Source organism: Solea solea, chromosome 17 (genome assembly GCF_958295425.1).
Source record: "Solea solea chromosome 17, fSolSol10.1, whole genome shotgun sequence".
NCBI classification, from domain to species: domain Eukaryota; kingdom Metazoa; phylum Chordata; class Actinopteri; order Pleuronectiformes; family Soleidae; genus Solea; species Solea solea.
The window spans coordinates 24239759-24266103 of NC_081150.1; the positions used below are offsets into that span (position 1 = coordinate 24239759).

General features: G+C 44.2%; 2 protein-coding genes across 3 annotated transcripts; one reads left to right on the plus strand and one right to left on the minus strand.

Moving 5' to 3' along the window:
• Nucleotides 1–53: 53 nt before the first annotated feature.
• On the minus strand, nucleotides 54–17385 carry vta1 (vesicle (multivesicular body) trafficking 1). 2 transcript variants are annotated; one of them, XM_058613041.1, is made up of 8 exons: nucleotides 17200–17384; nucleotides 15659–15753; nucleotides 11074–11201; nucleotides 10266–10341; nucleotides 8699–8816; nucleotides 1854–2093; nucleotides 1307–1366; nucleotides 54–829 (listed from the first exon to the last, which is right to left on the minus strand). In XM_058613041.1, the coding sequence occupies exons 1-8, from the start codon at nucleotides 17288–17290 to the stop codon at nucleotides 684–686; spliced, it is 954 nt and encodes a 317-aa protein (XP_058469024.1). In that variant the 5' UTR covers nucleotides 17291–17384; the 3' UTR covers nucleotides 54–683. The 2 variants fall into 2 exon arrangements, with proteins under 2 accessions (XP_058469024.1, XP_058469025.1); XM_058613042.1 differs by lacking the exon at nucleotides 1307–1366 and having other exon boundaries at nucleotides 17200–17385.
• LOC131443328 (low affinity immunoglobulin epsilon Fc receptor-like) lies at nucleotides 17308–19372 on the plus strand. The gene is made up of 2 exons (XM_058612852.1): nucleotides 17308–17427; nucleotides 18469–19372. Exons 1-2 carry the CDS (start codon nucleotides 17308–17310, stop codon nucleotides 19267–19269), a joined length of 921 nt encoding a protein of 306 aa, XP_058468835.1. The 3' UTR covers nucleotides 19270–19372.
• Nucleotides 19373–26345: the final 6973 nt, after the last annotated feature.

Consider the following 26345-nt stretch of genomic DNA (forward strand, 5'->3'; position numbering starts at 1 on the left):
CACTGTAGCGTTGATAACGATCATGTGACATTAGTGAAACAAACAGAATCTACTTCATTTTCAACATTTTATTCGAATCACTCACAGAAAAACAAGTTCTGAGAAAAGTTAAATATGCGACAAAAAGGTCAAATATTAGCGTTTGATTTTCCTCCACCTTTATGAACATTGAGACAAGAACCAGAAGTAAACCGGGTCAGGACTGAAGCCTGACTGTAGAAATACCCTAGTGCTAGCAAACAAAGTCGCGTTTTTTAATCCTCCGCTCAACAAGCTGCGAATTAACGGAGAAAAAAAACCCGTAAAACATTTTAAAAAAAACAAATAGACGATAAACGTGAGGCAGCTAAGCTAACGTTTGTTCTAACACCAGAGCAGCTAACACTGTCGCTGATGTCACAGTTTACGATCAAAGATCAATAAGAGCATTGATTAGTATGGGATTATTGAGTCTGTCCGAGGTCAAAGGTCAGGAACATAACACACACACACACACCAATCATTTCTTTATTTGCTTTGATGAATCTTCACTGAGAGAGCGCGCTGTGATGAACACATGATTTACACTTCAATTACATCACACTTCATGTAGCGCCACCAAGTGGACATTTTATAATCTTTAATAAAAAAAACCATGTTTCACAGCGAAGCGTCTCCTTCACCGAGCGTGTGTGTGTGAGCGCTCATTCTTCCCCGCTGGTCAGCAGCCTCAGAGCTTTCTGCAGGTTCTGAATCGCCGTGGCGACGTCCTCGTACTGCAGTGCACTGCCGGCATATTTACAGTATTTCTGAGCTTTGGTGAAATCTTCAGGTGTGAGGTGGACACCACCTGGAGAGGGGAGAGAGGGAGGGGGCGGAGACAGGGGAGGGAAGACGTCAAACACAACAATGTCCAGGTCTGAGTCTACTGTAAACCACATTCACTGGGATTTCAGTGACTGAAGGTCACTCATCTCAACTAATGATTCTAATGATTCTAGTGATTCACTTTCACCCAAAACAACGGCTTTACATGTCACATGTTTGTGTCACAGCCGTGCTGTGATGACTCTGCCCACACAGAGGAGGAGGAGCTACGACGTCATTGAAAACAATGAGACTGAAACTAAACTGAGTCGAGTTATAACTGTGTGATGGAAAATAGAGAAAAGTCGTTTAGCTTTTAGGTTTTATTACAGCAAAAGACGAGAGTCACGCACGCACACACATCCAGCTGTGTTAACAGTCGACGCTGCTGAAACTAAAAAGATACAGCTGGAAAAGAGAGAGAGCGAGAGAGAGAGAGTGTGTGTGTATTTGTCCTCACCCTGCAGTGAGGGGTCAGAGGTCACTGATCGAGGTAAAGGCACAGGTTTAACTCCCTCTGCTGGAAAAACAACACGTCACAGAAGTATTTAACATCACACTTTAATCTGATTAACCTGACAGAGTCAGATTATTCTGTTAATCTGACTCTGTTAGTCAGATTATTCTGTTAATCTGACAGAGTCAGATTATTCTGTTAATCCGATTAACACAGTCAGATTATTCTGTTAATCCGACTAACAGTCATATTATTCTGTTAATCCGACTAACAGTCATATTATTCTGTTAATCTGACTAACACAGTCATATTATTCTGTTAATCCAACTAACACAGTCCGATTATTCTGTTAATCTGACTAACACAGTCCGATTATTCTGTTAATCTGATTAACACAGTCCGATTATTCTGTTAATCCGACTAACACAGTCCGATTATTCTGTTAATCCGACAAACACAGTCAGATTATTCTGACACAGATCAGACCAAGATGTTTCATGTTTACATTTATGCTGTCATGTGACTGGTCCTGTGCACTTCTCCTCCGTACCTGCAGGTGGCGGCAGCTCAGCCGGAGTGTTGGCTGGAGCGTGAGCTCCTGGTGGGATGTGGATGTTGTTGACGTTGGAGGAACACGACGGCCTCGATCCTGGACTCGCAGTAAACCCAATCCCAGGGGTGGCACCTGGATCCCAGCTCTGGTCCTGGTCCTGGTGAGGAGGACCAGCCCCTTTGAAGGATCCACTGTGGGTGGAGCCAGAACCTGAGTAACCCGCAGCTCCAAACTCATCTATAGCAGAGTGAGAATAAAGAGGAGGAGTCAGGGTTTTCTTACCATGATATAACCTGGAGTGGATTTTTGATGGACCCTGGACTTTCTTATTAAATATGATTTTAAAAAGACACGAAAATCCAAAAGTTGACAATGAAAAGTCGTAAATATTCACATTTAAGAAGCTGAAAAATCAAAGAAATGCGTTTCATAAAGCGTCGTTTATGTTTAGCAATAAAACATTTTTGTTTCTAAATGTACTGTAGCTTTAAATTGTTACATACTGTGGCTTTAAATTGTGACATACTGTAGCTTTAAATTGTGACATACTGTGGCTTTAAATTGTTACATACTGTAGCTTTCAATTGTTACATACTGTGGCTTTAAAATGTTACATACTGTAGCTTTCAATTGTTACATACTGTAGCTTTAAATTGTGACATACTGTGGCTTTAAATTGTTACATACTGTGGCTTTAAATTGTTACATACTGTAGTTTTCAATTGTTACATACTGTGGCTTTAAAATGTTACATACTGTAGCTTTCAATTGTTACATACTGTAGCTTTAAATTGTTACATACCGTGGCTTTAAATTGTTACATACTGTAGCTTTAAATTGTTACATGCTGTAGCTTTAAATTGTTACATTCTGTGCCTTTAAATTGTTACATGCTGTGGCTTTAAATTGTTACATACTGTAGCTTTAAATTGTTACATTCTGTGCCTTTAAATTGTTACATGCTGTGGCTTTAAATTGTTACATACTGTAGCTTTAAATTGTTACATACTGTGGCTTTAAATTAAGATCAACTAAAAAACATTCACATCAAATGCCTGTAATATCAGAGAAAACACATTTTCCAATGATGACCTAGTCAGTGAACACAACATTCATGTTTTAACGACCGAGCTCTGGAGGTTGTTTTCTCACACACACACACGCGCACACACACCCTCCATTCCTTTCCTCTTGCTAAACTTGTTCTCCTCCCAGTCTGTGGAAAAGTCAGAGCTGCAGCGAGACAATGGTCTTTCTGTGTGTGTGTGTGTGTGTGTGTGTGTGTGTGTGTGTGTGTGTGTGTGCTTCCCCAGAGGTTAATTAACCCACTCACAGCTTCATGTCTCCACAGACTTCAGCCACTATTCAACGCACACATTCAGCAGTGGACATCGCGGGCGCTGAGTCGCCGCTAACAGTGAACGTTGCAAGCGCTGATAGCGGACGTTTAACGACAGTTTGACGAGAGAGGACAAAGATGAAAGGCATCACTGACACAATCACTGGATAAACAACAATAAACATATTATTTATTCAGTTGTTAAAGTATGAAAGATTTACATCACGTGACGTCGTAAACGTCCCCGAGCAGACCACAGAGGACAGGGCAGGATGAGGCCCAGCAGGGGGCAGTAGAGGATCCTGCTATGGTCCTGTGAATGTGCGGTGGTGATTTAGCTTTTTTTTTTTTGAAGAAATCGTGAACTGAATTTCATTTTTATTTTATTTCCACATTTCATTTGGGGCTAAAAAAAAATGTCCCACGACCCATCTGTGGGTCCTGAGCCAGTGTTTGACAAACAAATCTCGTTCATACAAAGAGGGCGTTGACGAGGAAAGGTTTTTTCCGTGAATACGCCCGATGTACTACTTTAAGATAACAATGATGTCAAAGCCCCGCCCACCATCCTGGTCTGTGGCAGAGTTACAGCGCCGCCCACAGGCCTGGCAGGTGTACTGCAGTGGTGTCAAGTTCATACGAAAGCTTTATGAACAAGAAAAAGATGAAGATCGTAGACCAGTGAACAGCTGATCACACACACAGGCTGGTTGTGTGTGTGTTGCTGATGTCACTCCTGAGGGGCGGTGTCAGAGGTGGGTGTGGTCTGTGTGCTTATCGTCTCCAGAGATTTGACAGTTTCTACAAGAAATGTGAGAAAATGGTTCCAAATGCTGAGGAGTTTAAAGGCTGAGTTCAGTCACAGCTGACACATGAGTCACATGATCACGTCTTGTGATCATGTGCTGCTGCTCCTCTGCTGCCTCGTGTGGTCACTTTGTGTCACTGATTTTAATCTAAACGGTGGATTTCAAACACTGAAGAGACAAAATAAGACATTTGAACATAGTGATGGAGGCAGCTGTGTGTGTGTGATGTTAAAATCACTCATTTTCTCTGTGGACTTTGGTGCAGGAGAGTGAGCAGATAGATGGATAGACAGATAGATGGATGGATGGATGGATGGATGGATGGATAGAAGAAGAATCAAAGAATATGTTAGAAAAAAGAAACATAAGAGGCATGCAAAACACATTCTAAATATAATATGAAAAAAATATAAAAAAAGACGTTGAAAAAGAAATTAATTATAAATCAGAAAGTTCCGTTATTACAGTGAAAGGTGAGCGTGTGCATGCACATGTACATGTGTGTGTGTGTGTATGTGTCATGCATGATCAGGCTGTCCAGTTCTGCGCCTACAACAGAGCCTGCCTTCCCTATTAGTTTGTCCAGGTGTGAAGTGTCCTTCTTCTTGAGGTTGCCCCCCAGCACACCACTGAGAACAGGAGGGCACTCACTACCACAGACTGGTAGAAGGTCTGTAGAAGCTTCCTGCAGACGTTGAAGGATGCCAGCCTTCTAAGGAAGTACAGACAACTCTGTCCTTTCCTGCACAGAGCATATGTGTTGGTGGTCCAGTCCAGCCTGTCCTCCAGCTGTACTCCCAGGTATTTGTAGGTGTGCACCACCTCCACACAGTCCCCCTTTGATGAGAACTGGTTCTGGGTGCACCCTGGATCTCCAGAAATCCACAACCATCTCCCTGGTCTTGGCGGTGTTTAGGAGCAGATGATTGCTGTCACACCATTTGACAAAGTCCTGGATAAGCTCCCTGTACTCATCTGTACTTTCCACTCCTGATACAGCCAACAATGGCTGTGTCATCCGCAAATCTCTGCACATGGCAGAGCTCTGAGTTGTGCTGAAAGTCAGACGTGTACAGGGTAAACAAGACAGGAGAGAGCACAGTCCCCTGCGGCGCTCCCGTGCTGCTGACCACCGTGTCAGACCTGCAGTCCCCCAGTCGCACATACTGAAGTCGGCCGGTCAGGTAGTCACTTATCCAGTGTCCTTATCTGTGTTTGTGAAGGGAGTTGGGGGGTGAGGGCAGCTGCATTCAGATGTGTGGATGGGATGGGGTGATCAAACCTGTTAAAGGGGACATATTATGCTAAATGCTCAACTTTTTAATCATTTTAATACTTATATTTGGGACTCTGGAGGCCCTACCAGTTGCCAAAATGTGGAAAAAGAATACTCAATCCTTTTTTCGTGGCCCCCCTTAGTGTAAGTATAGGCGATAAAACACACAATGTTGAATTAGCTGCGCATTGTGACGGCAGCATGCGCATTTCACCGCGAATGTTGCCACCCCACCAGTAAGTTTACTTCCAGAGCTCCACCTTAGCTCCACCTTGTCCCTATAAAATGCGAGAGTGCAGGCGAGGGAGGAAGAGCGGTATTATGTCAACACGGAGGGACAAGTGTGCTGTTGGTGGCTGCACAGTGGAGCACAGTGTTTTACACAAACTTCCAGCCTCAGAGGATTTTATATATGAAGCTAATGTGCCGGATAAAGTCAGCAAACGTGTGTTTCGTGTGTTCGCACCACTTCACATCAGACTGCGGCCAGTGGTCGCCGTATTTAGTCAGCGACCGTATTTCACTGACGTACAAACACACAAATTTTTAAGAAAAGGTCAAATAGAGGTCATAACTGACCATTCTGACACGTCCTAATTAAAAATATTTGTTCAGTACGTCCTCCATGACCGGAGCACAGACTCAGTCTGATACAGTCACATACAGCGGCAGTTTATGCAGCGATCAGCGGTGCTGTCCCTAAATGTTTTTAACTGATTTACAGTTGGTCAGTGTTCGGCTTGATCCTTGTGTCGTGCGTCTCTTCCTGTGACGACACTCTCGCTGTTTTTTGCACACGCTGCCATGTTGATATTGTCAGAGAACTAGTGGAGGGAGGGGGAGAGGAATGGAGCGTAGGGAACAGGAGCTGAGCGAGTGAGCGCAGTAACAAGGACAAATCAGAAACCCCCTGGAAGAAGTGGGCGTGTGTTTGCCTGTGTCTCATTTGCATATAAAGGGACCATGCACAAAACCGAGCGTTCTGAAAGGGGCGGTTTTGGCAGGGTTATTGAACTGCTATGGTGCTTCATCCTTATGGTATTTTGACCAAAGCATGTCACAGACATGTTCATTAGGACACCAGAGAACAATTTTAACTTGGGAAATAGGGTATAATAGGTCCCCTTTAAAGAACTGGTTTAACTGGTTTGCCCTTCCCGTAACGTCCATACAGAAGTTGATATACTCAGTTGTGCAGTCGACCACCGCCTCAATGTTCTCCTTGTGGGACCCATGCAAAGCATCCCAGTCTGTAGTCTCAAAGCAATCCTGTAGAGCCAGTTCAGCCTCAGGAGACCACTTCCTGAATGAGCGTGTGACTGTTGGCAGCCTCCTCACTCTTTGGATGTAGTGAGGTTTTAACAGGACCAGATTGTGGTCAGCTTTCCCCAGTGCAGGCAGGGGGGTGGCTGTGTATGCATCCTTCACGTTTGCATACATCAGATCGAAAGTCCTATTCCCCCTGGTGTTACAGTCCACGTACTGGTAGAAAGCAGTCAGTATTTTGTCCAGAGTAACATGATTAAAGTCCCCAGTGATTAACACAAGAGCCTCTGGATGCTGTGTTTGTAGTTAAGCCACAGCACTGTGGATGACGTCACACACAGCCTCGGCGTCCGCCCGTGGAGGAATGTAAATAATGACAACGATGGCGTGGCTGAACTCTCTGGGCAGGTAATATGGTCTTAAACTTACCGCCAGGAGTTCAAACGTCCCTGCAGCATGTGGAGATTTTAATCCTCACATGTCCAGAATTGCACCAGCGTTTGTTTACATACAGCGCGAGTCCCCCTTATTTGCGCTTTCCACAGAGTCTTGTCTCTCCGTCCACTCTGACTGTGCTGACCTCCGGTAGCTCCACGTTAGCGTCTGGGATGCTGTCCGTTAGCCACATTTCAGTTAGGCACAGTAAACTGCACTCCCTGTAGATCTTGAGGTTCTTTGTCAGCGCAGCCAGTTTGTCATAGAAGGTACCGGAGGCTTGAATCTCCACTTCTTAGCTAGCCGCCTAGCTTTTAGCCTAGCGCCGGCTCTGAAGCCTCGGTACGGCTTCCTCACGTCCACAGGTAAACACGGAACCAAACCGATGCACCGACTTTGCTCTCAGAGCCTGCAAAAAGTTGCTCGAATACACGAGTCTCGGCATGGAATAATCCACATCCATGGGATATACTAATATGCTTCAATAGAAACCAAGAGAATTGCCTTCAAGGTAGGACAACACACGGAGTTGCTAGAAAGGCTGCCACTCACGCCGGCGCCGGAAGGTTATCAGCAGCAGCAGCATTAAACACAAAGGTTAACTTCCTGTTCAGCTTCTCACTTACATGTGAACTTTAGACTGTGACACTAACATTTATCGGCTGCTCTGTTTTCCCAACATTTGTTTCCACTAAAGGTCAAATTTACAGTTTACAGCATCAAAGGTCAGCAGCTCAGTGCCAACACCAGGTCACACGGGATGAAACTAACAAACACCAGGTCACACGTGATTAAACTAACAAACACCATGTCACACGGGATAAACTAACAAACAACAGGTCACATGGGATGAAACTAACAAACACCAGGTCACACGGGATTAAACTAACAAACACCAGGTCACACGGGATGAAACTAACAAACACCAGGTCACACGGGATGAAACTAACAAACACCAGGTCACATGGAATTAAACTAACAAACACCAGGTCACACGGGATGAAACTAACAAACACCATGTCACACGTGATTAAACTAAGAAACATCAGGTCACACGGGATTAAACTAACAAACACCAGGTCACATGGGATGAAACTAACAAACACCAGGTAACACGGGATGAAACTAACAAACACCAGGTCACACGGGATTAAACTAACAAACACCAGGTCACACGGGATGAAACCAACAAACACCAGGTCACATGGAATTAAACTAACAAACACCAGGTCACACGGGATGAAACTAACAAACACCAGGTCACACGGGATTAAACTAACAAACACCAGGTCACACAGGATTAAACTAACAAACACCAGGTCACATGGGATGAAACTAACAACACCAGGTCACACAGGATGAAACTAACAAACACCAGGTCCCACGGGATTAAACACTAACAAACACCAGGTCACACGGGATTAATCTAACATCACCAGGTCACACAGGATTAAAAACTAACAAACACCAGGTCACACGGGATTAAACTAACAAACACCAGGTCACACGGGATTAAACTAACAAACACCAGGTCACACGGGATTAAACTAACAAACACCAGGTCACACGGGATTAAACTAACAAACACCAGGTCACACGGGATTAAACTAACAAACACCAGGTCACATGGGATTAAAAACTAACAAACACCAGGTCACACAGGATTAAACTAACAAACACCAGGTCACACAGGATTAAACACCAGGTAACATCTCACCTGTGTCTCCGTCCTCCTGCTCCATGGCCATGGGTCCAGCAACCGGCGTCTCTCCAGTCTTCAGACAGTTGTGGACGTACGTGGCCTTCCAGCGAGCGTACTTCCTGTGCTGAATGTTCTGGAGACAAATGTCGTGTCAGTATCAGTGTGTGAGTGCTCATGCCCCAATAATCTTAATCGTTAAAGGGCGGAGCCTATGGTCCATAATCAGTAAGATACACACATGGACAAAATTGTTGGTACCCTTCGGTTAATAAAAGAAAAACTCTCAATGGTCACAGAAATAACTTGAACCTGACAAAAGTAATAATAAATAAAAATTCTATGAAATTTAACCAATGAAAGTCAGACATTGCTTTTCAACCATGCTTCAACAGAATTATTTAAAAAAATAAACTCATGAAACAGGCCTGGACAAAAATGATGGTACCCTTAACTTAATATTTTGTTGCACAACCTTTTGAGGCAATCACTGCAATCAAACAATTGCTGTAACTGTCATTGAGACTCCTGCACCTCTCAGCAGGTATTTTGGCCCACTCCTCATGAGCACACTGCTCCAGTTGTCTCAGGTTTGAAGGGTGCCTTTTCCAGACAACATGTTTCAGCTCCTTCCAAAGATGCTCAATAGGATTTAGGTCAGGGCCCATAGAAGGCCACTTTAGAATAATCCAATGTTTTCCTCTTAGCCATTCTGGTGTTTTTAGCTGGGTGTTTTGGGTCATTGTCCTGTTGAAAGACCCATGACCTGCGACTGAGACCAAGCTTTCTGACACTGGCCAGCACATTTCTCTCTAGAATCCTTTGATAGTCTTGAGATTTCATTGTACCCTGCACAGATTTGAGGCACCCTGTGCCAGATGCAGCAAAGCAGCCCCGGAACATAACAGAGCCTCCTCCATGTTTCACAGTAGGGACAGTGTTCTTTTCTTTATATGCTTAATTTTTCCGTCTGTAAACATAGAGCTGATGTGCCTTGGCAAAAAGTTCAATTTTTCATGAGTTTATTTTTTTAAATAATTCTCTTGAAGCATGGTTGAAAAGTAATGTCTGACTTTCATTGGTAAAATTTCATAGAATTTTTATTTATTTTTACTTTTGTCAGATTCAAGTTATTTCTGTGACCATTGTGAGTTTTTCTTTCATTAACCGAAGGGTTCCAACAATTTTGTCCACGCGTGTAACTGTGATGACTAAATAATATTATTAAAACTAAATAAAGCTTAAATGATGTTTTATTGTGAAAAGTCTCCACAGTAGTTTAATGTGATTTGACATGTGATTTGACGTGATGTGATTTGACGTGACGTGATTTGACGTGACGTGATTTGACATGTGATTTGACGTGACTTGACATGAATTCATGATATGATTTGACGTACGTGATTTGATGTATGTGATTTGACGTACATGATTTGATGCATGTGATTTGACGTGAATTGACATGATGTGATTTGACGTATGTGATTTGAGGTGGCGTGATTTGACATGACGTGATTTGGCGTGATGTGATTTGACGTGACGTGATTTGACATGATTTGACGTGATGTGATGATTTCCCTCTTACCTCCTCTGATAATTCTCCAAACACAGACAGGACGTCCAGCAGCAAACTGGCCGTGTAGAAGGACTTGATCATGTTCCTGCAGGAAGAAGAGAAGAGAGGAAGAGGAGAAGAGGAAGAAGAGAAGAGGAGAAAGGATGTGGGGTTTAGATGTGAGCAGAGAAAATGTACAATGTACTGTATCATATACTGCATATTTCCCTTACTGGCTCCCACTGTAAATACTTGAATACTTTATTTTTTTACATAGCCTTCTAATTTTGTCGAAGGTGTTGGTGCACTGTTTCGTTCTTCTTCTCTACTCTTATCTTTTCAGTTACACTACTAGAACTGTCCTTTAATCTCGTTGTACACTGTATAATGACAATAACGGTGATTCTGATTCTGAGAAAACACTCTTTTTTTTATCCACCTGTGTGTCAGGTTGTCATGGAGACGTATCATGTTGCCTCAGCACATGATTCACTGAGTCATCCCCATGACCTCTGACCCCCCCTAAATACACTGGTTACAGAACATATGAGCTGTGTTCTGACACACACACACACACACACACACACACACACACACTTAAGGTGAGTGAGTGAATGGCCTCTTTGTTGCCGTCTCAGTGTTGGAGGAAGTTTCTTATTTCGTGTGTGCGTGTGTGTGTGTCTATCCCTTTACCACACACACACACACACACACACACACACACACACACACACACACACACACACACACACTTACAATAAACATTACAAACAATGTTACCACTCCTGGTGTTTTGGGGGGTGGGACCAGAGAGCTAACAGGAGGAGGGGGGACTCACTTGTGGAACTGTCCCGCTCGGTCCTCGTTGTCGGCGTACAGGAACATTTTTAAGGCGTAGTTCTCGATGTGGGCGTTTCCTACAACCTCCTGACTGATGGAGTCATTGTCACCAAGCTCCTGCTTCATCTGTAACACACACACACACACACACACAAGGCTGAAAGTGAAAAAGTCAGATCACGTCATGAACCCACTCAGTGTTGAGACAGGACACAGAATAAATGAATGAATGAATACACGTCATCATCAGTTCCTCACAGTAGAAAATACCTGAACTATCCCTTTATTTTACCACCTTTGACCATTCTACTGTTTCATCCATTCATGCTGACTTCATTCATTCACCCCAGATTTATATATTCATCCTGAGTTCACCCCAAGTTCATCCATTCACCTTAATTTCATCCATTCATTCCGATGTCATCCTCAGTTCATCCGTTCATCATGAGTTCATCCATTCATCCCAACTTCATTCATCCCAATGTCATCCTAAATTCATCCATTCATCCTCAATTCATCCATTTAACCCGATGTCATCCTCAAATCATCTGTTCATCCCGAAGTCATCCTCAGTTCATCCATTCATCCCGATGGCATGCTCAGTTCATCTCGAAGTCATCCAATCATCCCAGTCATCCTCAGTTTATTAATAACCCTCTTATGTAGAATTGTCTAAAACATTTTTCAAAAAGAACTTTATTCAAACGTTTAAGAATCACAAATACGTGACGCTGAAGCTCGTCTGTGATTGGACGCTCGTTCCTCTGAAGTCCTGATGTTGTACCGTAATGACGAATGTATGAGAGCAAAGCTCCGTTTCTCTGCTTTCATGTATTCATCCGTCTTCTACCACAGGGGGCGCTGTGCTAATCTCAGAGAGGACAGCGACGAAAACAACAACGAAAACAGGTCACAGTCTTTATTAGTGACTTTATTGACGACTCGGAGCCAATTAGAGGAGACAGTGGACACAGCTGTCCCCTGGAGACACCAGAGACTCATTACCGTCACACACACACTCACATCCGCTGCTTTGATGTGTGTGCGTGTCTGCTTCCTGTGAGTCTGTTTATGTAATGTTTATGAAAAGCACATGTTTGTCATTATTTTTCCTGCACAGATGACCCTGATGTGACCCAGAATGACCCCCCTGTCGGAACCCTGTCCTGGGGTCCCTCAGGGTTCTGACTTGGGCCCTCTTCTCTCTATATACCAACTCTCTTGGTTCCGTTATTCACCCTCATGGTTTTTCCTATCACAGCTACGCTGATGACACCCAACTCATTGCTGCAACAGCTCGATCTTGCAGATACATGTAACGCAACATCAGAAGGATACGGCCTCTCCTAACCCAGAAGGCAGCACAGGTTCTGGTCCAGGCTCTTGTCATCTCACGCTTGGACTACTGCAACTCCCTCCTGGCTGGTCTCCTTGCGTGTGCCATACGACCTCTGCAACGCATCCAGAATGCAGCAGCTCGACTGGTCTTCAACTAACCAGTTTTCTCACACTTCACCGCTCCTCCACTCCCTTCACTGGCTTCCTGTAGCTGCTCGCATCAAGACTCTAGTGCATGCGTTCCATGCTACAAACGGATCCGGTCCAGCCTACATCCAGGACATGATCAAAACCTACACCCCAGCCCGCCCACTCCGCTCTGCATCGGCAAACCGGCTTGCTGCCCCCTCACTGAGAGGATCGCAGAGGCGTTAACAGAACTCGAGACTGTTCACTGTCCTAGCTCCCAAATGGTGGAACAAGCTCCCCATCAACTTTCGGACAGCAGAAAGTCTCCACATCTTCCACCTCCGACTAAAAACACATTTCTTTCGAGTCTACCTCGACTAAGACGACAACAGAAAAAAAAACCACTTACTTATACATCGCACTTATGACTAGCACTTTATAGTTTGGCTTACTTAAAGCACTTACTTACTTCTAGCACTTGTTTGTACACAAATGTTTAAATGCACTTATTGTAAGTAGCTTTGGATAAAAGCGTCTGCTAAATGATATGGAATGTAATGTAATAATGATAAGGTGATATAAAACAGATTATAATCCACTTTAATTGAAGACATGTGGAATAAAATCTCTGTCAGTTTAATCTCTACATCACATCTTTATCTCACTGTTACACTCTCCCACACACATACACAGGAGCTGCTGCAGCTCCTCTGCTGCCTCGTGTGGTCACTTTGTGTCACTGAGGTCAATCTGAACATTGGCTTGCAAACACTGAAGAGACAAAATAAGACATTTGAACTTATTGATGGAGGCAGCAGTGTGTCTCACAGTGAGACAGAGGTGATCATGTGACGCAGAGAGTCTCAGGCTGGTTCTTGGCAGCTGGGCCGTGAAACCTGCTAACGAGGTCCAGTGACAGCACTGTCAGACCCCCCCGGGTCTCTTTGAACCCTTATAGTCCACAGAGACTGTCAGAGTCTGCAGCTGCTTCTCATCTCCTTCAGACCCTGGAGGAAACAGGCTGGTTTCTTTGACTCCTGTGGAGACGTCAGTTTCCTCCTGTCACCTCACCTCCTCATGATGAGCTTATAAAAGCTCATTAGAGCGGCTCCTGTCGAGAGCAGTGTGTGTGTGTGTGTGTGCACACGTTACCATTAACACAACAGATATGCTTGAGCTGGACTGACATTGACGTTTACATAAACTGTTATATAGAATCATTAGGCTTATCTTAGACGTCATTGTTGTTGATGAGTAAGTGATTCACGATAATAAATCTGATGATTATCAACAGAGAATCAGCCTCGAGAAGCAGGAAGTCATCACAGAGACTTATCATGATATCACCAAATACACACACACACATATATATATATATATATATATATATATATATATATATATATATATATATACATATATATATATATATATATATATATACATACATATACATACACACACACACACACGTGTCCCACATCACTAGCAAGATAAATCACTGTTTTTGTTAGAATTTCAACTTCTACACTGCAAATAAGTTTCTAGAAGGTTTAGTAAAGGTATAGAAAACAAACAGACCCAACAGGCATGACGTGCATGCTGCTGATTCTGTGAAACTGAATCATTTACTGAAAGGGGCGTGTTCAAAAAAATAGCAGTGCTGAGTTCATTTAGTGAGGTCATTGATTATGTAAAAAAAATAGGTGTTAAACAGGTGGCTCTTATTTAAGGATCAAGGCCACTGACGCTGCATATGCTGGCTGTGCATTTGTCCTTGAAAAACAGAGTCAAATGGGTCGTTCAAGACACTGTTCAGAAGAAGAGCGTTCTTTGATTAAGAAATTAATAAAAGAGGGGAAAACCTATAAAGAAGTGCAGAAAATGATAGGCTGTTCAGCAAAAATGATATCAAACGCTTTAACATGGCAGCCAAAACCAGAAAGGCGAGGAAGAAAAAGAAAAAACGTCTATTCGAATGGATCGGAGAATAACCAAAATGGCAAAGGCTCAGTCAAAGAAGATCTAAGATTGCCTGTGAGCACTGTAACAATCAGACGACGTCTATGTGAAGCCAAGCTACCAGCAAGAAGCCCCCGCAAAGTCCCATTGTTAAAAATAATACATGTGCTGAAGGGTTACAATCTGCCAAAGAACACATCGACTGGCCTAAAAAGAAATGGCGTAATATTTTGTGGACTGATGAGAGTAAGATTGTTCTTTTTGGGTCTAAGGGCCACAGACAGTTTGTCAGACGTCCTGCAAAACTGAATTCAAGCCACAGTACACAGTGAAGACGGTGAAGCATGGTGGTGCAAGCATCATGATATGGGGATGTTTTCTCGTACTATGGTGTTGGTCCTATTTATCACATACCAGGGGTCATGGATCAGTTTGAGTACATCACAATACTGGAAGAAGTCATGTTGCCGTATGCTGGAGAGGAAATGCCCTTGAAATGGGTGTTTCAACAAGACAATGACCCCAAACACACCAGCAAGCGAGCAAAATCATGGTTCCAGACAAACAGAATTCAAGTAATGGAGTGGCCAGCACAATCCCCGGACTTTAATCCCATAGAAAACTTGTGGGCTGACAGAAAAAATGCTGTTCATGAGGCAAAACCAAGAAATGCAGAGGAATTGTGGAACGTAGTACTGGGCTGCAATACCTGTTGACCGGTGCCAGAAGTTGGTCGACTCCATGTACCACAGATGTGAAGCAGTTATCAGAAACCGTGGTTATGCAACTAAATATTAGTTTATCATTCTCAGGAAAGTTGAATCTTCAAGCATCTCTTAGTTTATTCAGTACATTTTTGAGTTTGTAAAGAAAGATGTCAACACTGCTATTTATGAACATTATATTTCTTGACTTTCTGTAAAATATTGTCAAATTCAATTACTTTTTCCAATTTTCTTGCGTTGAAATAGAATGTAAATGAAATGTGTCCCCAATGCATTTGTGTTCATTAGAATACAATTTTGAATTTTGAGGTTTACTCACCTTTTTAAACACACTGCTATTATTATGAACATAACTGTATATACATATATATATATATATATATATATATATATATATATATTCTGCAGATCACTGTTGTTGGAACTCACCGACTCCAGCTGGTCCATGAGTTTGACCAGGAACTTTCTGCACTCTGGTGTTTTACTGTCCAGTTTCATACCTGTCTGCATGGCATAGAGACGACCTGCAGGGAGGACAGGAGGACATCCGCTTACAGCTCAGTAAATCATTACACACAAATCCCAGGTGTTTTCTTCTTTTTTGCTGAGAAGATGCCGTGAGAACTCCCACAATCCCTCATCTGTCAATCACCTTTGCTCATAGATTCACACAATCTGACAAACAGGCTGGTTACAAGCATGTTAACACAAGTCTACGTCACATGATTCCGTCTTTATCTCACTGTGAGAGACGTTTGTGAAGCGCACACACGCACGCACACACACACACACACACATACAGCTGCCTCCATCACTAAATTCAAATGTCTTATTTTGTCTCTTCAGTGTTTGAAATCCAATGTTCACATTGACTGTTTCAGCTACTCTCACTTGTAGGCCTGTTGCCAGGCAACAGACCACACAGGGCTGTAGGTTACCTACTCACTGTCACTGTACACTGACAACAGAGCAATGAGCTGTTTGACAGGGGGGTGGGGCTTCAAGCGTGTAGTGAGGCAGTTTACCAGCAGGTGGTCACTGACGCTCAGTGACAAAGAGTGTCTTTGTAGACACACACACACACACACACAATGACAGGAAGTCAGACAGTGCTGCAGCCCCCTGCTGGTCAGGAAAGGTAATGATTATGGCTAAGCCCCGCCCTACAGCTGTATCAGTCCTTTGTCTTGAGCTGTGTCTCAGTAGTCAAGACTGCATCCTTCTGTCCACTGCACACACAGAAGTCACCAATTTTCTTCTTCTCCTAACAAACTATGGCAGGAGGTGAAATGCTGCCATCTACAGTTTGAAGTCCTGAATCACAGTTCTTCTGACTGCTGCTTTTATCCTTCATCAGCCCAAACATCCAAAAAATAGAATCCATGTGTGGTCTGTGGTCACTTTGTGTCACTGAGTAAAGTCTAAATGAAATATTCAAAAAAATAAGACATTAAAACTTAGTGATGGAGGCAACTACTGTGTGTGTGTGTGATGTTAAAATCACTGATTTTCTCTGTGAGGTTTAGTGTGAGAGAGTGAGTCTGAGCGCGCGCACGTACGTGTGTGTGTGTGTGTGTGTGTGTGTGTGCTGAGTCACTGCTGTCAGAACTTTATTCTTCTCTATCGTGACTTTGTGGAGAGTTTGGTCAAAACCAGAACAAACTGCTGGACTATGTTGGACTCAGCTGGACCCGGACTGAGCTTAGAGACAAACGGAGTCCTCACAGAGACGCCATGTCCTCATCACTGACAAACAAACTCACAAGCGATAGCCCGGAAGTTAGCTCGCTCCATGCTAACGTCCCAGCATGTTCTCTCATTTTAATCCGGAACAACCCGGTTCTGTCTTAGTCTGTGAGCGCGTGCTTATCAGGGTTTACGGCTAACAGCTAACAGCTAACAGTTGTGTGTGCGCGCAAGTAAACACAGCAGGTTACAGCTAGCAGCAGCAGCTAGTACAGCAGACTCACAGTAGTACGCCACCACCGGGTCCCGGTTCTCGTGCTCCTGCGCGGTGCGGAGGTGGTGCTGGATGGATCTGAGCTGAGCCGGCAGCGCCATGGTCCGTCTGGGTCCAGATGGTCCAGAACAACAACAGCAGCAGCAGCAGCGACGGCGGAGGAGAAGTTGTTATTAGCCTCGACTGTTCTTCACTTCCGCGTGTTTATCCAATAGGAGTGGCCGCCTACATGGGACAGGTGACGTCATCGGCCTTTCAGGTGGTCCCGCCTCCGTGACGTTTGACGTGAATAAAAAAGGTTCTCAACAAAAACAAAAAACACGGACGTTACTTTAAAAAATTAATAAAACATTTTAAATAAAACTTTTCCAAAAAGTATCTCTCTCTGACTGTCTCTCTCCCTCTCTGTCTGTCAGTCTGTCTGTCTGTCTGTCCCTTCCTCTCTCTATCTCTTGTCTGTCTCTCTCTCCCTGTCTCTCTGTCCCTCTCTCTCTCTCTCTATGTGTGTACCTGCTGATCATCTTCGTGGGTCTGCTGGGACAGGGGCTCACCTGGGACAGGGGCTCACCTGCGACAGGGGCTCCCAGTTCAGTCATCAACACGACTCAGTGGTAATGTCACGGCTCTCCTGAAAAACCTTGTCCTCTAGTGCTTACTCGCTGATGTTTTGTAAAAGATTTAGAGACAAAATAAAAGAAGTGTTCCAACACACTTGATCTCAGTCTGTCATTTAGTGATTCAAGGATGTCTGCTAAGATGTTGAGACACAGTTTAGACACCCATCTCTTGGCAGGGTTGACCAGGAGACGATCAACCCTGCAAATGTTTTCAGTCTATGGCAAAAATAAAGGAATTGGCCTCATTGTTCCAATACTTCTGGAGGGCACTGTACAGCTACCGGACCTCTATTGCAATTTGTCTTTGTATTATTAAGTTCTAATCAGTAGCTTTACTTTATTTTACATCAAACACAGAGCTGAGATTCACCTGCAAACCTGGCACTATACAAGTCAGGTGTGTTCAAAAGATCCCATTACACTGAAAACACTTCAAAGGATAGAAACGACATCATAGGATCTATCATTGCTGAGTACATGAATACTTCCACTGCTTTGTTATTATAAAATATATAAACATGAGTGTTCACGCGTTGAGTTTTAGTTTCATTTTTTTTTCTTTAGGATTTCTAGCATTTTATACTAGTAACATCGGACCTCTGAAAAGCCAAACAAAAACATCCTTTTTAAACAATGACAGTGAAAATCAACATGTTCAACAGCTAATCAGTAGAAAAACAAAATTACTGGAAGAATACCAGAAGTTGTTGTGTAAATATCCACATTTCAGCTCAAAACAGCAAAAAAGAATGAAGATAAAGACAAACCTGACTCAGCAAAATGAAGAGTGTCAGGAAAGGGTGAACGAAATGAATCAACTCAATTCAAACCTGACTCAGCAAAATAAAGAGTGTCAGGAAAGTGTGAACGAAACGAATCAACTCAATTCAAACCTGAAAGAAACAAATGGAAAGCTTCGATCGATTCTTCGCTCTATTAAGTCAAACAAGATAAACTGTAACATGACCACACTGACATGTTCACGTTGTATGAAAGGCTGGACGGAGCACGACTCACGATGCTTCTTCTTATCAGGTGACACTAAGAAATGGTTAGATGCGCGCTCGTACTGTATTAATAAGGGTGGTGACCTGGCTGTGGTTTTAAATGAGGAAGACCAAATGTTTCTTACCAAACTTATTGTGAAAAATTATAAATCTAAAGAGAAATTTAACGGATCATGGATTGGGTTGCACGACATGCAACGAGAGAGGACCTTCAGGTGGATCAACGGCAACAATCTTGCCAAATACATAAACGAAACTGGAGAAGAAACAGACTACTGGGTCAATGGTCAACCAGACAACAACACACCTGGTTGGTCCCCGGAGGGATCGGACTGCGTTGTTCTTGTGTTTGAGTTAAATGAAAGCACAGACAGGCCCATTAAAAACTGGGATGACATTGCCTGCCGTGGTCAGAGAAACTACATGTGTGAGAGCAAAGCTTTTATAGTGGAGTGAGTACTGGGTTAGCTGAACCCTGACCCGCAGACGGTTGGATTACACCGCCCACACTTCCACCACCAACAACTCCATCTCAAGACAATAAGGACTCTGAAAACCAGTCAGGCACTATTTAACGCCTGCAGGAGCTCACCTGCGACAGGGGCTCACCTGCGACACAGGGGCTCACCTGCGACACAGGGGCTCACCTGCGACAGGGGCTCACCTGCGACACAGGGGCTCACCTGCGACAGGGGCTCACCTGCGACACAGGGGCTCACCTGCGACACAGGGGCTCACCTGCGACAGGGGCTCACCTGCGACACAGGGGCTCACCTGCGACACAGGGGCTCACCTGCGACACAGGGGCTCACCTGCGACAGGGGCTCACCTGCGACACAGGGGCTCACCTGCGACACAGGGGCTCACCTGCGACAGGGGCTCACCTGCGACAGGGGCTCACCTGCGACACAGGGGCTCACCTGCGTCACAGGGGCTCACCTGCGACACAGGGGCTCACCTGCGACACAGGGGCTCACCTGCGACAGGGGCTCACCTGCGACACAGGGGCTCACCTGCGACAGGGGCTCACCTGCGACACAGGGGCTCACCTGCGACAGGGGCTCACCTGCGACAGGGGCTCACCTGCGACACAGGGGCTCACCTGCGTCACAGGGGCTCACCTGCGACACAGGGGCTCACCTGCGACAGTGGCTCACCTGCGACACAGGGGCTCACCTGCGACACGGGCTCACCTGCGACAGGGGCTCCCAGTTCAGTCATCAACACGACTCAGTGGTAATGTCACGGCTCTCCTGAAAAACCTTGTCCTCTAGTGCTTACTCGCTGCTTGTTGTTTTTGCCTCTTTGCTCATTCCTGCACTCTCCTGTGTAAAGAGCTCTCTCCCGTGTGCATGCTGCTGTTTGACGCCTCACTGCTGTTTGTAGCGGATCGCCGCCTCCATGACCGGCACTTAACTACTTCCCTCACGTTTGTTAAACCTTTTTGAATCAACTGTTAAAATTGCCACGTCTCCTCGCCTGCCTGCTCTCGGGCCCTGGTGACAGAGTTCTGGGACGGCAGCACCAAAGACCTTAAATGACAGGTGTGAATACATGTAACGTCCATGTAATGGGTAATTATTGGAGAGAAATGGTGAGGGTTGTAGGGAATCGTGTAGTCATTTGTCAGTTGATTGGTAGAAAATAGACGTTCAAATGTCAACAGTGATGAGGAAATGCGGCAAAAAAAACTTTTTGTAATGTAATCTAATAGAAACATGTATTTATCTATGTTTTGTAAAAGATTTAGAGACAAAATAAAAGAAGTGTTCCAACACACTTGATCTCAGTCTGTCATTTAGTCATTCAAGGATGTCTGCTAAGATGTTGAGACACAGACCTCTATTGCAAGAAGGATTTGTCTTTGTATTATTAAGTTCTAATCAGTAGATTTACTTTATTTTACATCAAACACAGAGCTGAGATTCACCTGCAAACCTGGCACTATACAAGTCAGTTGTGTTCAAAAGATCTCATTACACTGAAAACACTTCAAAGGATAGAAACGACATCATAGTAAGTGTCATTGCTGAGTACATGAATGCTTCCACTGCTTTGTTATTGAAAGGAAACAAAATGCCACAAACATGAGTGTTCACACGTTGAGTTTTGGTTTCATTTTTTTTTCTTTAGGATTTCTAACATTTTATACTAGTGACATTGGACCTCTGAAAAGCCAAAAAAAAACATACTTTTTAAAGAATTACAGTGTAAATCAACATGTTCAACAGCTAATCAGTAACAACACAAAATTAATGGAAAAATACAAGAAGTTGCTGCGTAAATATCAACATTTCAGCTCATTATCTAAAAAACAACAAAACCTACAATCAAACCTGACTCAGCAAAATGAAGAGTGTCAGGAAAGTGTGAACGAAATGAATCAACTCAATTTAAACCTGACTCAGCAAAATAAACAATGTCAGGAAAGTGTGAACGAAACAAATCAACTCAATTCAAACCTGACTCAGCAAAATAAACAATGTCAGGAAAGTGTGAACGAAACGTATCAACTCAATTCAACCCTGAATGAAGAAAATGGAAAGCTTCGATTGATTCTTAGCTCTTCTAACTTGTCAAACATTACAGACTGTGACATGACCACACTGACATGTTCACGTTGTATGAAAGGCTGGACGGAGCACAACTCACGATGCTTCTTCGTATCAGGTGACACTAAGGAATGGTTAGATGCGCGCACGTATTGTATTGATAAGGGTGGTGACCTGGCTGTAGTTCTGAGTCAGGGAGACCAGACGTTTCTTACCAATCTTGCTGAGGAAAGGTTTAAATCTAACGTGGAATTCAATGGAATATGGATTGGGTTGCATGACATGGATCAAGAGGGGGCCTTCCAGTGGGTCAATGGCAAACGTCCTTCAAAGAAGTACTGGGTCAATGGTCAACCAGACAACCAGACACATGATTCGTCCCTGGAGGGAGCAGACTGCGTTGTTCTTGTGTTTGAGTTAAATGAAAGGACAGACCAGACCTTTAAAAACTGGGATGACATTGCCTGCATTGATCAGAGAAACTACATGTGTGAGAGCGAAGTTTTTATAATGGACTGAGTACTGGGTTAGCTGAACCCTGACCCGCAGACGGTTGGATTACTCCGCCCAAACTTCCACCACCACCAACTCCATCTCAAGACAATCAGGACTCTGAAAACCAGTCAGGCACTATTTAACACCTGCAGGAGCTCACCTGCGACAGGGGCTCACCTGCGACAGGAACTCACCTGCGACACGGTGTTACGGACATCCATCACAAAGCCGCTGCAAGTCGTACAGGATGAAACATGTAAGGAAAATGTGAACTGTGATCGTTTGATGGAGCTTCTGTCGATGTTGTCGGTGAAGGAGTAAAGCCTCCTGGAGTTGGAGCCGGAAATCAAGCGGGAAATACCGATCGAAGAATTAGATGCGGACATCGCAAGAACACTGGAATACCAAGATAACGGCATGCTATGGCGGACCCGAGCAACGAGAGCCATGGAAAAGACGCAACAAGAAGCGGATATACGTTCTCCTCGGGCGAGCAATGTGAGCCGACAATTTACCAACAACAGACCATCTGTCAGGCTCCCAAAGCTAAGTATAAATTCTTTCAATGGAGAAGTGTGCATGTGGCAAGAGTTTTGGGACCAGTTTGAAGCTCCCATTCATGAAAATAAGGACTTGAGCAAAACGGAAAGGTTCACTTACCTTAAGTCATACCTGGTGGGTCCAGCTGCTAGAGCTGTGGCTGGTCTGAAAATAACAGACAGCAACTATGACACAGCTATTGACATGCTGAAGAAGAGATTTGGAAGGAAAGACCTTGTTGTGAGTGCACATGTGAGTCTAAATTATTGAATTCAACACCTGTCAAGAGGTCTTCTGACATTGTTGCTATGAGACAGCTCTATGATGAGTGTGGATTGCAGATTAGAAACTTGGAATCCCTTGGTGTGGTTTCAGATAGCTATGGACGATTGTTGTGCCCCATACTGATGCAAGGGATTCCTGATGACCTGGCCCCTGAGTTCACGCATAGAAATGATGTAGTGCAAGAATGGAAGGTTACGGAGCTTGTCACCTACCTACAACAAGAAGTTGAGAACAGAGAGCGTGCAATGCACCAAACTAAGGCAGGAAGCACAGACAAAGTTCCACTTGTCGCTCACAAGCAGCATTGGAAACCAGCTCCAACCAGTGAAAGAAAATGGATGAAGGCTAATGTGCCATCAGCTGCAGCACTCCACACTGGTAGCTCAAGCCCAAACCCCTGTTGTATATTCTGTGACAGCCCAAGCCATAAATCAACATAGTGTGAGGAGAACACTGTCACCATGAGAAAGGAGAAGTTAAAAAATATGGGGAGATGTTTCATATGCTTAAGACCACGACACATTGCCATATATTGTAAGACTAGAAATGTGTCATGCACTGTGTGTGCAGGGAGACATCACGTGGTTTTGTGTAATAAGAGTGAGCCACCAGTACCCTCAGATGTTGCTACACCAGAAGTAAGTGATGCTGTTATTTCTTCTGTGATCCCTCATCTAGCAACAGGAAATCAGGGAAAACATGGGACATTGCTACTACAAACTGTGAGAGCATGGATTGAAGGACTGCTCAACAAAGTTTCATCCATGAGGGCCATGTGAAGGCTCTGAAATTGCCAACGCTGGGAAGGGAGAGATTAAAGCTACATACGTTTGGATCACAGACAACAGTGATTGCAGAGCGCAATGTCATAAGGGTTGTTTTGGAAAATATCTGTAACAACAAACAGATCATCAAGATCAATGGTGTTCAGACACCACAAATATGCACTGCAGTCATAAAGGTCCCTGGAAAAACAACAAATGGAGGAAAAGGGGCTGGCATTAGCAGACGTCTCAGCAGGCAATGGAGAGAACCCATAACTGTCAATAATGATTTGAGCCGACTACTATTGGAAGATAGTGACTGGCAAAATTGAGACTTTCAGAAGTGCTGGTTGCTGTAGAAACTGTGCTTGGCTGGGCAGTGTAAGGATCCGTCTCCATGTCCAGCATGAATGAAGCTGCCTGCATGCACATTGGCATAAGTGAAATTACTGACATTTGCTGACGAAACTGATACATGCATTTTGGGAAATAGAATCACTGGGCATCACCAGTGGAAGTGAGGAGACTCCCTGCAACACAGAGGCCAAACAAAGCTTTGACAGGTCAATCAAATACACAGATGGACGATATGAAGTGGAGTTGCCATGGCGATGCGATGCTCCAAAACTCCCAGACAACAAGACAATCGCCCTGAAAAGGTTTGAATCCCTAAAAAGGAGACTGAGCTCTGATGTGACACTGTTCAAAAGATATGATGATGTAATAGAGGACTATGTTAAGCAAGGTATATGCAAGGATGTTCCAGCAGTGAACGATAGCAAAGTAACTTATTACTTACCTCACCATGCTGTGATAACAGAGGACAAAGCAACGACCAAGCTAAGAGTGGTGTTTGATGCCTCGTCACATGAAGATGGCTGCCCATCACTGAATCACTGTCTGCTGTCTGGGCCAAATCTGAACCCTGACCTTCTAAACATCCTGATTAGATTCAGACAGCATCCGATAGCCTTCATGGGAGACATCGAAAAGGCTTTCTTGCAGATATCCCTGGCAGAAAGGGATAGAGATGCTGTAAGGTTCATATGGCTTACAGGACCACCTGATGTAGAGAGTACAAGGACATGCATAATGAGAATGACACATGTAGTGTTCAGAGTGTCATCAAGCCCATTCTTGCTTGCAGCCACAATCAGAAACCATCTGGAGAAGTATAAGGTAACTCAATCACATGCTGTGAACATTCTGAAGGACTCACTTTATGTGGATGACCTGATTGCCAGCGCAGGTAATGTGGAAGTGGCCTATGCACTGACAGCAGGCGCAAAGGAGATTCTGGCAGATGCCAGCATGAACATGTGCAAGTGGACCACGAACTCTCCAGAACTGAAAGCCAAATGGTCAAACAGTGACCTCGACTTTGCACAGGAGACGGAAGCACACGGAAGTACACGGCTGTGTGCTCAAGGTGCTTGGTCTGATATGGAGACCATACACTGACAATTTCTTCTTTGACCTTAAACACCTGATGGACATCCTAAAGGGAAAGGAAAACACAAAAAGAAGTGTTTTAAGATCCTCAGCAAGAATATTCGACCCCATAGGGTTCCTGACTCCATTTACCGTAAGAGTATGTGTCTCTTCCAAGAAATGTGGCGTAGGGGGATCAGCTGGGATAAGGAGCTACCCACAGAACTCTCTGAAGAATGGCAGCAGTGGTGTATGGAGCTGCCTCAGATTCACCAAATTGTCATTCCCAGGTGGTATGGCGCAGACAAGCGGTTGGGGAGCCAAATTCTACATGTCTTCACCGATGCAAGTAAGAAAGCCTGTGGAGCAGTGGCATATCTACAAGGACAGACTGTGGATGGAGAGACCGTGACCAGGATTGTAGCATCCAAGTCAAGGGTGGCACCTATAAAGACCATAACTCTGCCACGCCTTGAGTTGATGGGCACTTAAGTTGGAGCGAGAATGGGAAACACTCTAAGAAACGCTCTTCACATGCAACCAGGCCAACTTCGCATGTGGTCAGACTCTATGATCGCAATCCATTGGATTCGTGGCTCAGCCCAAAAATGGAAGCAGTTTGTTGCCAATCGAGTCATGGAAATACAGGCACTGACAGAACCGGAATCGTGGTCGCACTGCTGCGGAAAGACTAGTTAGATCAGTCAAGGCCTGTCTAAAAAGAGTGATGGGAGACCGTCACTTGGCAGCCTCTTACACCAGCCCATTTCCTGATAGGAAAAAGACTTTCCTCCTTGCCACCAAAGCCCTTTGCTGCTGCAGGTCACACAACCAACGCCAACAGGGAGGAGCTGACCTGACGATGGAAGTCCCACAGAGTTTGGAGTCGGTGGCGAAAGGAATATTTGTTGGACTTGAAGTCAGCTCACACCCAAGACCCCGCTGAAGGAAGGAGACTTGGTTCTCATTGGAGAGGACAAGATGCCATGGTTGACATGGAGAACTGGTCTGATCACAGAATTGTTCCAAGGAAGAGAAGGACTAGTAAGGTCCTGTGCTGTGCACACACCAAATGGAATGACAATGACCAGTTCAGCTTCTGTATCCTTTTGAAGTTCAGTTCACACATGAGCAGTCTTCTTGGTGGGCAGGTTGTTGTAACTTTCTTTTCACGCTTATTGATTTGAATTAGTATTATTTAAGTAATGGTTAAAAGAGAGTAAGACGTTGTGTTCTGTGATGTTTTTTTTTGTAGTTTGGTTCACGCCTGCAGTGTACACTTGCAGCCACTGTGTGGCATCGTTTGCATGTAGAATGTTGTCCTCTACAGATGTCTCCTTTTTTTACCTTCAGATGAAGAACGGCCCCGGAAGTTGTCGTTGCCTTGTGGTTTTAGCTCCGTTTACTTTTTCGTGTTAGCCGACGAAACCCACACGCCAGAAGAAGTTGTTACATGTTTTAAAGT